The 16,395-nt window shown below is 44.6% G+C and overlaps 1 protein-coding gene across 1 annotated transcript; it reads right to left on the bottom strand.

Annotated features, from left to right (window-relative positions):
• Nucleotides 1-5,707: 5,707 nt before the first annotated feature.
• Nucleotides 5,708-10,154, bottom strand: LOC119362222. The gene is made up of 2 exons (XM_037627420.1): nt 9,973-10,154; nt 5,708-9,872 (listed from the first exon to the last, which is right to left on the bottom strand). Exon 2 carries the CDS (start codon nt 9,626-9,628, stop codon nt 8,525-8,527), a length of 1,104 nt encoding a protein of 367 aa, XP_037483317.1. The 5' UTR covers nt 9,629-9,872; nt 9,973-10,154; the 3' UTR covers nt 5,708-8,524.
• Between the last annotated feature and the right edge of the window lie 6,241 nt (nt 10,155-16,395).

Here is a 16,395-nt window from a genome sequence, read left to right on the forward strand (position 1 = left end):
CTAATGTTGCAAAATACGGAAAAGTGGTGTCAAACTTGTTTTTGCGAGCACGTACGGTGCAAATCAGACATGCAGGCGTATCCTGACGCATGGAGGCCACTGTCAGCGGCTGGCACGTGGCACTTTACAGATACCCCCTGACTTTGTACTAGTCGCAGGATAAAAGCGTGAAACGGCGGGAGTATAGCAGGCTTCTACTAGTAGCTTTGTCATATACTTATATTAGAAATCTGGTGCTAGCTCACTGGTAGCTAGCACGACTCTTCTCTTCCTAGGTCTTGGGTTCAAACCCTAGGCCACCCAAATTTTACATCAGTTTTTTGCTGTTGCAGAACTACATATAGTGTGTCACACTGCCAGAAGAACATACAGTTCAAATGTCTATAGTAAACAATCATCTGTAAAACAGAAGAACATACGATTCAAATGCTTACAGTAAAAATCATCTATAAAGAAGTTATATTCATTTTGTAGAGGAAGATTGCATCATACATAACAACATCACAACCATCACATATAGCAATAGTATTGCATTAATAAAAGAACAAGGTTCAGTAGCACAAAGGGGAAGGTTCAGAAATGTATTACATAGTAATAGTAGTGCATCAGTTGAAATGCTTCAGTTGTTGCTCATCTACTTGAACTACAGTGAGAGGAAATGCTGCCAATCATCATCTAGAGGTGCATTCTGTGTGAACACAACCTCTTCCTCTGCTTGGACATAATTTGGTCCTCTTGAAGTTCCTGTTGCTGTAATATTAGCCATGTCATCTCCAAAAAGGAGGTTGTAGAAGACAAGAGTTGCTGCTCTTGCCCCTCTAGTATTAGTGGCACCTGCTCTTGTAGCATTAGTTGCATTTACTCCTCTTCTAGAATTTGCATTTGGTCCTCTTGTAGCAGTTGCATTTGCCCCTCTTGCGGCACTTCCTCTTGTTCCCCTCCCTGCCCCTCTTATTGTTCCTCTGCCAGCACCAGACCCTCCTCTTGTTCCTCTGCCAGCACCAGCCCCTCCTCTTGTTCCTCTCCCAGCCCCTCCTATTCCTCTTCTTGTTGATTGTTGCCTTCCCCTTGACATAGTTGTTAGCTGTTGTCACTCTGGCAGATGGAATCTCAGCTCTTGCATTAGCAATGAAAGTGGATTCTGGCAGTGGACCAAAGTCCCTGACAGGTGGATATGTGAACCTCTCCTAATGAATCAAAAGAGATGATTATTAGTACAAAAACTTCAACACTAAAATAGATTGAGCTAGAGTTTTAGTTGATATAATACATGTTCTTGCATCATGAAAATCGTAGAGCCAGGAGTTTGAGTTGGATCCGAATCAGCATGCACAGTATGCGGCATTATATACTGAATATGGTAAAGAATAGGTTATGCAAAGCACTTTTTAGAAAACAATCATAATGATAATAGTTTAGAACATTACATCGATGATGGACGGATCATCATAATCTTCTTCTGCTTGAGCTATTTCTTCATTTGGAGTGACATTCTCGTGTTTGTAATGGCCCTTTTTGTTATGATCTGGTGCTCCACATATGGAACAGTGCATTGTGGATCCATGTTTCGTAAGCTTCAACCCTCCATGCTTGTCCTTTTTCTCTTCTGGATCTTTCTTCCTATTTTTCTTGGGCCTCCCCATGACTTTCGTGTACAAAGGTGGATATACAATAGTGCCATACATTTTATTCCCATCTAGCTTTGTCCCTTAATGGCATTATGTTATAAGCATATGCCTTTCTATAACTCTCCACGGTATAGCACATATGGACCATGCTTTCTGGTTCAATTCTTTCATGACTTAAACAAGCTACGGAATGATGGCATGGGATGCCGAAAACTCCGACCCACTTTTTGCATTCACATCTATTCATATTCAGATCCACCAAATAAATGTTGTTGAAGGATGTCAACTGGAAAACTCCTCTACCAGCATCTTGAACCATACAATGAGCAGCCCATTCAACATATTTATCAAGCTTTTTCTGGATCTTTGGGCAGAGTCTGCCAGTCCACTTATCTGATTCTTTTTGTTTGGAAACAATTCTGTGAGATATCCTGTCATGAATGTTCTTTAACATTGACACCATTGGTAGTTCTCTTGCCTCCAATATATAACTCCAATTAAGAGTGGGGTGTCATGGAATGTTTTTGAAGTACTACTGAAATGCAATTTACAACGAGTGTCATGGCATGGTTTTAAACTAATATGTGACTACAATTCGTAGTGAGGGGATTCACATGGTTTTGAACTAATAAGTAGCTGTAATTCATAATTACATATCAATGGATTGGAAGCTAACCTATTGAAAACTTCTGACATGTTGTTTAACTAGATATCACACTTTGGGAATGGGTTAAAAAAAAGCCTTAATCCATGTTCTTGGCTCCAATCCCTCAACCCATTCATAAGCCTCCTGACTGTGTGCCCTTAACTAGTCCATGTTTTTCTGGTATTCAATCTCATTTGTGGATCTTGCAAGTGCCCAAAGATCATTCTTCAACTTCTCGCCCTTATGCAATTTGTGGAAATATTGGTAGATGTGCCTAACACAAAATCTATGCTCAGAATCTAGGAAAACCTTTTGCACTGCAGCTATTAGACCCTGGCAAAGTATGAAGTATAGTAAGAGTTATGCAAACTGAAATTAATTCAATAAGTACTAAAATGAAAAGGAACACCTACTAACCTTCTGCTTATCACTCATTATAGTGTAAGGGTATGTGTTGCATATATTGAGATCATCCTTGAGTGATGCTAAGAACCACTCCCAGCTGCTCGTACACTCCACCTCACACAAGCCAAAAGCTATTGGAAATATACAGTCATTGGGGTCAATAGCCATAGCTGTAAGAAGATTCCCTTTGTACCTAGTCTTAATGTGACAACCATCGAGAAATATTATGGGCCTACAACCAGCAAGAAACCCTCTCTTGCAAGCATCTATTGACCAGTACAAAGTTGAGAAATGATCTTGTGGCAATTTAGTTTTTTCATCTATCACTTCCTTTGTGCAAAGGAAAAACTTGTTGCCTAGGTTAGTTCTTCTAAGCTCCTGCCCATAATCCCACAACCATTTGAATTGGTCATCATCTTCACCTCTAATCCCCTTAACAGCTTCTCTCCTTGCCCTTCCCAATTTGAATCTGGTTGGGATCATGTTGTATTCAACCTGCACTTTGTCTTGGAATTTCTTCAAGGACATTTTCTCATCATCTCTAAACTCTTCCGTGAACTTTCTTGTAAGAAAAGCTGCACTCAACACTTTGAGATCCCAAGCTTTAGTGCAGGTGTGTTTACGTTGAAATTTCTTGATTACAATGCTACTTGTCATGTTATCCTTGCCTGCCTTCATATATCAAGAGCAGCCTTCTTTGCATACAACAACTAATGTAGTTTATGTACTTCTTGTCTTCCTTATTACCACTCTATTTCTAACACTATAAGCACTAATAGCAGGTCTGAGCTCCTCCATGTCTCCAAAAATCATGCCAAGCCTGAAAGTCGGTGCGTTCAAGTCAGTCTCTGGGTTAAATGCTCTAAAATTGTATTTAAGTTTTTCCCTTTCTTCTTTGCTCAGATCCAAGTGACTGTCATCTAGTGCATCTTCAGGTAGTTCTGCTTTAATGTCAGGTATGAACTCACTCTCTATGGTCATTAACTTCTTTGTCCACATTCTTGTCAAAAAAATCATCATCACCATCTTCTGCATCAAAGTCACTATCATAAAACTCCTCATTTGTTTCTTCATCAGAAACATCCTCTTGTCCCTCGGCCTCACTACTTTGTCCTCCTTCCATTTCTTCTGCAGCATCACTAACACCTGAACTTGATCCTTCACCGAAGTACATGGACCTCCTAACTCTCTTTGCTCTCCTCTGTTTTGGACTCTTAGGATATTCCAAGGACAATGCAGCTTCTTTTCCCTTCCAGCCTTTTGTGGGGGTTATAACTCTGGGCAACTCAGGAGCTCCATCTAGCATCACATCTTCTTTGGTCAGAGTTTCCAAAGTATCACCATGGTCAACAATCAATAGCAAATTCTTGTGCTCAATTGTTGCTGAATCATTAACAAGATATCTGCATCACATACAATCTCTTTCAGTCCATCAGCTACTGACTTTCCAGGCTGGCACCAATAAACATCATGCTTGTCCACAGCTCTGTCATAACCTAGTTGCTTCAGAAAATCATCAATCCACAGTAGTGACCAAGTGTCACCATCACAATTATCAAAACAGTCCACTTCATAGTCCATATAAGTCATGTTGCAACCGGTTCCACAAAAAAAAATCCTTTGTGGTGTATTTGGACAGTGAAAAGGCCATCAAAAGATCCTGCAACCAGAAATGCATCTTCATTTGTCAAACCATTTAACATGCTACAAACTACTGAAACTGACAAAAAATTCAGTAAACTAATTTTATCATACAGTTTGGCTGTGTTTGACGACAAAATATGGTAAATAACTAAGTATTAATTTTTTACAATATTTTAATATGTTGGTATAAGATACCATGGTTTTCATATATCAGAGGATTTTGCAGCATCAATAATGCGTACAATAGACCCAAAGTGGTCGGACTCTTCCCCAGACCCTGCGCAAGTGGGAGCTACATGCACCGAGTTGCCTTTTTTTTTAATAAAGCAGAGGATCTGTTTGGCACCGCCATGTGCAGGGATGCAAAATTGCTGGCATGCAAACTGTATTACTCCCTCCGTTTCGAAATATTTGTCTTTCTAGGCATTTCAAATGAACACAACATACGAATGTATGTAGACTTATTTTAGAGTGTAGATTCACTCATTTTGCCCCGTATGTAGTCACTTGTTGAAATCTCTAGAAAGACAAATATTCAGAAACGGAGGGAGTAGCTATCTAGCGGCACACCCGAAGAAGCTAGCTAGGCATTGAATGCAAACTGCGTACAGTCTCTAGTTAGCCATGCACACACTGAAGTGACTGAACGACCATGCAAACTACTCCTAGCTAGCCGCTTGAACGAATAACGACCATGCACAAGGATGCGGGTTGTTGCCAGCAATTGGCAAAGAAGATATGGACGAACGATCGTGCACAAGGATCAGGGCTGTTGCGAATAATTAGTGAAGAAGAGGACGGGCGACGGACATTTTGCGCATTCTTATCGCAGATCCCATTCAATAATGCTAAACATATAAAGAGTTACAAGCAATTACACGCTGATTAGGGTTTTTTTCCATCTATTAACCAATCACAAACTTGCCTCCCCCCTGATTTTCAGGGAGGGTGGGCCGTCTCCCCACCTATTAACCAATCAAATTAACCCTCTTTGTAAAACCTTGTAACTCGTTTGTACGTGTAGCATTACTCGATCCCATTCTACACTGAACGACCATGTTAACCGAAAGTGTTCTAAAATAGAGGTAACTGAATCTGTCAAAATATGGAGTTAAATCAAAGTGTCCAATGCGTAGCTCTGTTAACTCAATTTTGAACTCAAAGTTTCCAGATTTATGTTACCCAAAATATTCCCCTGAATTACCATCAAATGCATCTATCCACAAATTCAGTAAACTGGAACTGTCCTAAATTTCAGAAAACTAGAGTCTGTAAAAAATTCGGTTAACTCATGCGGTCCAAAAATCCCGCTGGCCGGCCTCCATGCAACTTTAAGCACCAAACTGCAAATCCTAAGCAACTTTAATTATGTACCAGCAGTGCATTTACCTCAACCTTTAATTATTTGTAGCGTTACTCTTTCCCCCTTAACAAGCTTACAAACACGACTACACAAGCTTAACGAGTCTACCAGCTCGTCAGTCCACCCTTCGACGACTCACTCCTTAGGAGGAGACCTGGGTCCCATCTGTCAATTCAGTGTATATCTTTTCCCCGTCTCTTTTTTATTTCGTCGAGCGGCTTCCGGCGGCGGCCGGAATCCAACAACCTCACCCTTTTGAAGCCGCGGGGGAGCTCTTTCTCGCAGGGGCTGGCGACCAGCCCGGCGCGGACGGACAAGTCCACATAGACTCATGCCGAGTATGCCCTCCTTGTCTTGGAGCGCGCTGCACCACACAGAGGTCTGAGAGGAGCCTGTGATCATGGTGGCTGCAGGCGGAGCCACGCCGCAGCCCGTCTGGGCCGGGCCCTACCCTGATGCCACGGGCTGGACTAGTGGCCAGCGTGGCAGCGTCGTCACCTTCGTGGCCTCCGGCAGGAGGAGCAGATGGCCACGACGATGAAGCAGGTGCAGAATGTGGTCATGGTGCCGGAACCTCTTGTGCGGAGGTGGTGATTAAGAGCACCATCCATCTGCTGGGAACTCTGTCCTTGGAACCAAGCCTACTGATTGATTGCTCTGCTTCTTGATGGCGTGCAGGTGCAGGAGGCGGATGAGGGGCTCCAGCCGGTTATCGGGAGGACGCCGCCGCCAGCAGAGCGTCCATAAAAAGAAAACGGGAATTAGTATTCTGACGGAGCGACCATACAAGCTAGAAATGTACTAACTCATATGAGCAACGGTCCACGAACATATGTGCTTTGGGAATCTCCCAGTATGAAAAACGCTATGAACTACTCCCTCTCCCAGCCAATGTGTGCTGAAGAAATTTAAAAACTGTACGTTGAACCTTCTATATGATCCATCAACACAGCCGTAAGCTTCGTCACAAAAATAAATCCGCACTGGAAGGATTGGCCTTCAAATCTTCATGATTGAGCCCAATCCTGCCAGGTGCCAGCCATGGACCATCGAATTTTTTGAAAATAAAATAAACCAGCAAACAAGCAGAAATGTAAAATGAGAATATCAAATAAGGAAAGATGGTGATCTGTTCTGTACCAGCCATGGAACAACCATCTCAAATTGCTGCCTGATGATCTCTGCGTGCGGCCCATACCAGATCCAGTGGCACCATTGGCTGGTTGAGTTGGCCAATGGCGTGTACACAAGGGCCAGCTAGTAACACAAGGGCGAAATGCAGAGCGGAAAGAACTTCTCTGCTCCATCTCCTGCTGGTGAGCGGCCTTCCATCCCCTACTTGAAAGTATGCAGAGCTCTCCACCAGAAATTGAGAACTATCTGTGCACTTTTAGCTTCCACACCTTCTTCTATTCGGGTAATTTACCACTTTAGTGCCAGTCGAGCAAGCTGCACAAGCCACTCTCAGGTTTCTTTCCTGGCCAGCGTCATCAGTGAGCACATGATAAGCCGACCTCACAGAGTAGATGTTTCTCAAAACCCAAGCAATCGCATCTTCATCCAGCAGACAACCAGGAAGCACCGTAGGGTATGAAACAACGTGAAATTTTCCAACAACGCCAGTGATCTGTAAAATTGGGATGTTTCTCTGATTTCGAATTTTCAACTACAATGCTGATCGAGCTTGTCAGTGTAACAGTCATAGGTATAAACAGTTGAATATGATGGTTGGAGGTAGAAGCTACAATTTGCTAATGAAGTAATCATGTTCTGCAGACATTCCAAAGGTGAACAGTCTGCAGAATTTTCCATCATATTTGTTGGAAGAAAGAGGAAGGATTTCCTCATAGCAAAAATACAAAAATATACTTACTATTTTTAATATATGACTCCACCATTTTTTGGACATTGTACAGCTCAAACAGTTTCAGGTGAAACTATAACCATCGGTCTTCTAGTTGGGGCATGAATTGTTCCAGAGGGTGAACAACAAACACTAAAAGGGGTTGCAACTTGCAAGAGCTTCCTGGTCTATTGTTCCTTGGAAATAACTCATGTCCGAAGCCATTGTTAAGCTGTTACTGCTATGTCATGCAAACAACTTTTGACAGCCGACACTATGCTGTTTCAAACTGCCTTTTGTTCTTTGTTCATCCTATCTATAAGAGGAGTGTGTATGACCATTCTTTCGGTTTTTTTTAGCTCACTGGCCATCCGCTGGCAATTTCGGGCTTTATACCGAAAAGAGATCTGCAACAACATTGGAAAGCTTGGGTTCCATCCAAACCTAACTCCTTATGCATGAAAATATAAGGTAGTACATGAGGATCTTGAGAAAACATGTTAACGTATAACACAGGTACTGCGTTCAAGGTTTTATTCTACCTATCTATCCATGCCATTAATCCCGCTTCCCTGCCATTGTTTTTCTGATGACTACCTGAAGAGAGATGACTAGACACTTCCCTGCCACTAATCCTGAAATAAGATATACTCCCTCCGTTCCTAAATATTTGTCTTTCTAGACATGGGGATCTTAGACTCTTAGTTGTGAAAGAGTGATCATGGCAGTTAGATACAGGATTATCTAATCTTTGGAGGAAAAAATTGAATAAACACTTCTTTAGTTGCACCACATTTTCTAATCCCTGTCTCGCAAGCAGCAAAAGTACAGCGCTTCTAGTTCTTGAAACATGTGACCATGTCCAGGCTCAGGTTCAAGAAAATTGCAAAAGGGAACCAACTTCTTTTTATTTCTCTTCGTAGTAGTGCCACATATCACAGCAGCTTACATCACGATTACACAGCAGGTCTTGCATAAAACAAGCAAAATACCTCTTACATCCAGAACACTGCAGGAGAAAAGGACAGGATATGCTTAGACACTACACAAGAGTTAGAGCAGTGGCGCGTGGTTTGCAGCTCTCCTCTGTGATCATACTTAAGCCCAAACGTGCTCATATGGAGCACGCAACAATCGAAGACGCATGTAGGCTCCACTCCCTCGCGCTGCACACAATCGACAAGGCAAAAGTTGCTGTTGCCCATGTACGCGAGGGTGGCCCTTGTTGCTGCCAGTCGCCGCTCCGGGACTTTGAGGAACAACTTCTCCTTCGCAATCTTACAATATGGCTGCACAGCACTTTCGCGGCTGCGGGAGGCAACTTCACAGGCACAAATGTACCCGTCTTTACGGAGCCCAATCCATGCGCCTAGCTCGCTGTCGTAGTAGCCTTGCCCTTGGAAAGGCAGAGCCCATTCCCCATGCCACCTCCACTCAGAGCGCTTGGTGTCGAATGAGAAGGTACCCTTTGGAACATGTTGATAAAGACTGTCGTGTGCAGACATGAATATGGTGTGCCCGTCCGGGTGCAGCGCGTAAGAGGAAATTATATCATCCCTGGCAAATGGCGGTGGCGACGGCACACTTTTCCAGGACCAGTCCATGGCTGGCCGTGGATCCCACATCTCATCGCTTCCCGTGGCTGCCCATGACATGGCCTCAAAAGAGTGCTGCTCGCCGGCATGGCGAGATGTCAATGCATACAACGCATCACCGGCGGCCACAGAGATGTCAATGCCACCAAGCAGTGAACGTGGTAGGCTTGGCCCGATTGTGATTCCCGCTATCTCGGTATCATATAGGAGGATGGGAGTCTGTGGACAGTGTGGGTTGGTGGCGATGAAGATGCTGTTACCAAAGGCCGTGAAGCTCATGCCAAGATGGCGTACTGGCACGGGAAACCGGAGGACGGGAGGGTCAGGGAACCCAAACTGCACGTCGCTGGTGCGGGTATCTTGTAAAGTGTCGGCATCAACCTTGTAGATGCTGAAGCCCGTGTCCCAATCATCCAGCACCAGGTAGAGCTGCTTCTTGGGCGCACGCCGCGGCCTTTTTCCGGTGCGGTCGCCGTCGAGGTGCGAGTGCTGACGCTTGGACATGTTCTTCTAACTGGATCTAAAGATTGATTTTTTGATTCTGATAGTTACGAGGTTGCCAACGGAAGGGCAAGGACACGACAATGTGACTGGAATCCAGATCTAGGATGTGAGAGGGCTTCGAATCCCTCCCTCCTCTTATTTATGAAGAAGAAGTGGGCTGACTCCCGGCCGGGCTCGGATTGCAGATAGGCAATGGCAGAGTACCTAGAGCCCGAGTCGGAGCAGAACCACCATGACGAGCGCACTGCTCCACAAGAGAGCCACAATGGAACTAGGGTTGGGGGAGGGAAGCCGAATCAAGAGTGAAATCGGGAATGAAAGGAAAATAGGGGTCAGCGCCTCACCGGAGTTGCCGCGCCGTGGTCGCCGGAGTCGTCGCCGCCGCTCTCGTGCTCCACGCGCCCGTGGACTGCTTGAGTTGCCGGGCCGCCCGTATGGCTAGAAAGAAGGCAGTTGAGACGCGCCGCCCCTCCCGTGGTCGCCGAAATCTTGGTGTGGCCGCCGAAATGTTGATGTGGCCGGCGGCGCTCAGCCCCTCTGCTTCCCCTCTTTTATTTTTGTTGCGCGTCCGCTGCTATTCTTCTTCAGGCGCCTGAAAATTGGTATAGCCCATTCCGAGGTATAGCCTGCCTAGGCGCACACATCGGCCCATTCCGGGGTTGAGCCAGATTATTTTTGTAAATTCTCTCGAATATCTCGAAAAAAAGATAAATTTTCTCTAAGACAAGTACTCCCTCCGTCACAAAATATAAGAACGTTTTTGATACTATGCCAGTGTTAAAAACGTTCTTTGATAATATAAGAGTGTTTTTTTACACGGGACGGAGGAAGTATTAAACAATGTTCCCAAAACTTTAGAGGATGTTCATGAATTTTTAAAGAGTCCACAGATTAAAACATTGTTCATGCATTTTAAATAGCTTTCATGATTTTCCTGATGTTCTTTTTTTAATGCTTTGAATTTTAAATACATTCCAAAAAATAATGAAAACAATAATATAGATAGGAGAAAGCAAGAAGACAAACTAGAACAGGAGAGGGATACAAAAGGACAACAAAACGCACAAACAGCTAAACGCTCCAGGAAATAAAAATATCTGAAAACAAAATCGCACAATCAGCTAAGTGCATTCTAGCCAGTCCCCTACAAGTTAATAAAGTAAAACCCTTAGTAGAGTATATATACTCTACTATTCTTTTGCCGTTTCTAGCCGATTCCCTAAACTTAACGGGGTAAATTTCAGTTTGATCAAATTCAAAGCAATTTGAACCGCATTCAAACATAGACATAGATAGTTTTGCAGAACCAAACATAAAACACAAATTTAAACTAAACTAAGCTTAACTAAAGTACTTCCGATCGAATGTGAGGTTGATCAAATCCTTCCTCGTCAGGCACGGTGTGCCGCGATTTGGGTCCGTGCTGGTGTCGTCGTCTTAGTCGCCGGGGAAGACACTCCTCCACTCGTCGACATTGATCTCGTCATCCTCGCCGCCCTTCGCACCGCCGTCCTTGCTGCCTTCGACCTCGTCGGAGGAGATAACAATAATCTAGCCACCGGCGTCGGCAAAGATCATCCGCTCCGCCTCCACGAGCTCCTGGTGCTGCCGGCGAAGCTCTTGCATATAGGCCCTGTTGGGGGCCTCGGCCTCGAGGCGCTCCCTCGTGTCGCGGTCCTCCCGCGCCATAGCCGAGCTCACCATCCCCGGCTCCGCCGTGACGAGGTGGACCAGGCCGTGCCGAAGGGGAAGTTCATTCGGGCCGCCGGGCCATGATAGCGGACCTGCTAGCGGTCATACTCCATGGCCGCGAGCTAGGGCGTATGGAAGCTCCCGAGCCACCACCGGGTGTGGGTCTCCCGATCCGTGATTTCGGCCACCCACGTCCCCCACCGTCCCTGCTGGACCCCGAGGTAGGTCCTCGTCGGCGGCCGGGGCAGAGGAAGAACGGGGAAGTCCCCGAACCGGTGTAGCATCGTGGTGGCGTGCAGATTGAGCGAGCGACGACAGTGGCTCGATGAAGCGCCCGCGAAAGATGACCCGCGCGTGTGGCGCTGCGAATTGGTGGCACAGAAACCTCTTTTTACCTGTTCAGGGATGTACCTGTGGAACATCCACGGTTGATTTGCTTTCAGATGTGTGCGTCGGTCCCATCACCTCATAGTATATGCATGTATGCAGCTTCACACAATTTCGTATCTCTCACTGGTAGAAAAAGAGGCTTCCGTCCAGCCCCATTAGTCGCGAAACTGTAGGAACCGCGACTAATGAAGTCTTTAGTCGCGGTTCGGCAGACGAACCGCGACCAAAGGCTTGGGCCAGGGCGCTCGGTGGCCAGCTGGTGCACGTGAGGGGCTTTAGTCGCGGTTGGCCAGGCCAACTGTGACTAAAGGTGCCCAAAGGCCTTTAGTCGCGGTTGGCATGGCCAACCGCGACTAAAGCTCCTCCCCTATATATACCAGTTCAGCGCATTCACTTAGCCATTTGGTGCCACTTCTCTTCACAAGGGGGTGTAGGTTTGCTTTTGGTTCCTCTTATGCACACAAGGTGTTTGATGAAATGCCCAACAGCGTGAAACAAACATGATATGAAGTGTTGGAGCCACACTTGAGGTTCCTCCTCGATCGCGGTTAGCAACTTGAACCGTTCATGCATGTGTGTCATTGATAAAATATGCATGTGTGTTGTTCATTGTTTAATTTCTATTGTTTATAGCTAGTTAGTTTAACAAATGCATGATGGTTAATTATATATTTTATATTATAATAATGCAGATGAATCGGCAATGGATGTACGGTAACCGACTCTCCCGCGAGTTCACTACGGGTTTGAAAGATTTCCTCGTAGTGGCTAATGCGAACAAGCAGAAGGGTTTTGTTATCTGTCCATGTGTTGACTGTAAGAATCAGAAGGGTTACTCTTCCTCAAGAGAAGTTCACCTGCACCTGCTTCGGCACGGTTTCATGCCAAGCTATAATTGTTGGACCAAGCATGGAGAAAGAGGGGTTATAATGGAAGAAGATGAAGAAGGGGATGATTTCATCGATGAAAGCTATCTTGATCATTTCGGTGATACTTTCATGGAGGATGCTGAAGGTGAAGGGGAAGGTGAAGGGGAAGGTGAAGGGGAAGGTGAAGGGGAAGGTGAAGAAGAGGCACGTGATGAGACCGTTGATGATCTTGGTCGGACCATTGCTGATGCACGGAGACGCTGCGAAACTGAAAAGGAGAGGGAGAATTTGGATCGCATGTTAGAGGATCACAGAAAGTCGTTGTACCCCGGATGCGATGATGGTCTGAAAAAGCTGGGCTGCACACTGGATTTGCTGAAATGGAAGACACAGGTAGGTGTAGCTGACTCGGCATTTGAAAACTTGCTGAAAATGTTGAAGAATATGTTTCCAAAGAATAACGAGTTGCCCGCCAGTACGTACGAAGCAAAGAAGGTTGTCTGCCCTCTAGGTTTAGAGGTTCTGAAGATACATGCATGCATCAACGACTGCATCCTCTACCGCGGTGAATACGAGAATTTGAATGAATGCCCGGTATGCACTGCATTGCGTTATAAGATCAGAGGCGATGACCCTGGTGACGATGTTGAGGGCGAGAAACCCAGGAAGAGGGTTCCCGCCAAGGTGATGTGGTATGCTCCTATAATACCACGGTTGAAACGTCTGTTCAGGAACAAAGAGCATGCCAAGTTGTTGCGATGGCACAAAGAGGACCGTAAGTCGGACGGGGAGTTGAGACACACCGCAGATGGAACGCAATGGAGAAAGATCGACAGATAGTTCAAAGATTTTGCAGCTGACGCAAGGAACATAAGATTTGGTCTAAGTACAGATGGCATGAATCCTTTTGGCGAGCAGAGCTCCAGCCATAGCACCTGGCCCGTGACTCTATGCATCTACAACCTTCCTCCTTGGTTGTGCATGAAGCGGAAGTTCATTATGATGCCAGTGCTCATCCAAGGTCCGAAGCAACCCGGCAACGACATCGATGTGTACCTAAGGCCATTAGTTGATGAACTTTTACAGCTGTGGGGCAGACCTGGTGTCCGTGTGTGGGATGAGCACAAAAAAGAGGAATTTAACCTACGAGCGTTGCTTTTCGTAACCATCAACGATTGGCCTGCTCTTAGTAACCTTTCGGGACTGTCAAATAAGGGATACAATGCATGCACGCACTGCTTACATGAGACTGAAAGTGTACATTTGCCAAATTGTAAGAAGAACATGTACCTTGGGCATCGTCGATTTCTTCCGAAAATTCATCCAGTAAGAAAGAAAGGCAAACATTACAACGGCAAGGCAGATCACCGGCCGAAGCCTGCGGAACGCACTGGTGCTGAGGTATTTGATATGGTCAAGGATTTGAAAGTCATCTTTGGAAAGGGTCCTGGCGGACAATCAGTTCCGAAGGGAGCTGACGGGCACGCAGCCATGTGGAAGAAGAAATCTATATTCTGGGAGCTAGAATATTGGAAAGTCCTAGAAGTCCGCTCTGCAATCGACGTGATGCACGTTACGAAGAATATTTGCGTGAACCTCCTAAGCTTCTTGGGCGTGTATGGGAAGACAAATGATACAAAGGAAGCACGGCAGGACCAGCAACGTTTGAAAGACCCTGATGACCGGCATCCGGAATGGTTTCAAGGTCGTGCCAGCTACGCTCTGACCAAAGAAGAGAAGGTCATCTTTTTTGAATGCCTGAGCAGTATGAAGGTCCCGTCTGGATTCTCGTCCAATATAAAGGGAATAATAAACATGGCGGAGAAAAAGTTCCAAAACCTGAAGTCTCACGACTGCCACGTGATTATGACGCAATTGCTTCCGATTGCTTTGAGGGGGCTCCTGCCAGAAAATGTTCGAGTAGCCATTGTGAAGCTATGTGCATTCCTTAATGCAATCTCTCAGAAGGTAATCAATCCAGAAGATCTACCACGGTTACAGAACGATGTGATCCAATGTCTTGTCAGTTTTGAGTTGGTGTTCCCGCCATCCTTCTTCAATATTATGACGCACCTCTTGGTTCACCTAGTGAAGAGATTTTCATTCTCGGTCCTGTATTTCTACACAATATGCTCCCCTTCGAGAGGTTCATGGGAGTATTAAAGAAATATGTTCGTAACCGTGCTAGGCCAGAAGGAAGCATCGCCAAGGGCTATGGAAATGAGGAGGTAATTGAGTTTTGTGTTGACTTTGTTCCTGACCTTAAGCCGATTGGTCTTCCTCGATCGCGGCACGAGGGGAGACTAAGTGGAAAAGGCACGATCGGAAGGAAATCAACGACATGTATGGACGGCCATTCTCTGACTGAAGCACACCACACTGTACTGACCAATTCCAGCTTGGTGGCTCCGTACTTTGAGAAACACAAGAATATTTTACGCTCGGACAACCCGAGGAAGCCTGAATCCTGGATTAGGAAGGCCCACATGGAGACTTTCGGCAGTTGGTTGAGAAAACATTTAATGAATGACAATGATGTTGTAGATCAGCTGTACATGTTGGCCAAGACACCATCTTCGACTATAACGACTTTCCAAGGGTACGAGATAAATGGGAATACATTTTACACGATCGCCCAAGATAAAAAGAGCACCAACCAAAACAGTGGTGTCCGCTTTGATGCAGCAACCGAGAATGGGCAAAAGGTCACATATTATGGTTACATAGAGGAGATATGGGAACTTGACTATGGACCCTCCTTTAAGGTCCCTTTGTTCCGGTGCAAATGGTTCAAGCTAACAGGAGGTGGGGGAAAGGTGGACCAGCAATACGGAATGACAATGGTGGATTTCAACAATCTTGGTTACCTTGACGAACCATTCGTCCTAGCGAAAGATGTCGCTCAGGTTTTCTATGTGAAGCACATGAGTAGCAAACCGAGGAAACGGAAAGATAAGAAAACGATCAGTACATCATGCGATGATCCAAAGCGCCACATTGTTCTTTCAGGGAAAAGAAACATCGTGGGAGTGGAGGACAAGACAGACATGTCAGAAGATTATAATATGTTTGCTGAAATTCCGCCCTTCAAAGTGAACACCGACCCAAGCATTAAGTTAAATGATGAGGATGCTCCATGGATACGGCATAATCGTAAGCAAGCAGGGACACAAGGGAAGAAATGATGTGTAATAATTTATTGTACCAAACTTTGTTGAATGGATCATGTGAATTATATTACCCGTGATGTGTTTGGTGTCCATTTTCGAATGATTCGAGATACCACTGATGATACATGAAATTTTGAGTGATTTAGTCATACTCCTGCCTAGGCGTATAATATGCATACTCGTAGTCTTCATAGCCACCGACGTTGTACTGGTAGTCGTCGCCTTCTTAATTTTTTTTGATATATTATTTGTATTTTTAGAATTTTGAATTGAATTAGTTTTATTTTTCTGAATTTTTTGATATAATATTTGTGTTTTTAACATATTGAATTGAATTAGTTTTATTTTTCTGAATTTTTTGATATATTATTTGTATTTTTAACATTTTGAATTGAATTAGTTTTATTTTTCTTAATTTTTTGATATATTATTTGTATTTTTAGAATTTTGAATTGAATTAGTTTTATTTTTCTGAATTTTTTGATATAATATTTGTGTTTTTAACATATTGAATTGAATTAGTTTTATTTTTCTGAATTTTTTGATATATTATTTGTATTTTTAAGATTTTGAAAAAGAAAAAGTATTTTAAAAATACCTTTAGTCGCGGTTGGCCTGCCCAACCGCGACTAAAGGTCGTTGCGCG

This window comes from Triticum dicoccoides, chromosome 2B (assembly GCF_002162155.2).
Source record: "Triticum dicoccoides isolate Atlit2015 ecotype Zavitan chromosome 2B, WEW_v2.0, whole genome shotgun sequence".
In the NCBI taxonomy this organism is placed as follows: Eukaryota; Viridiplantae; Streptophyta; class Magnoliopsida; order Poales; family Poaceae; genus Triticum; species Triticum dicoccoides.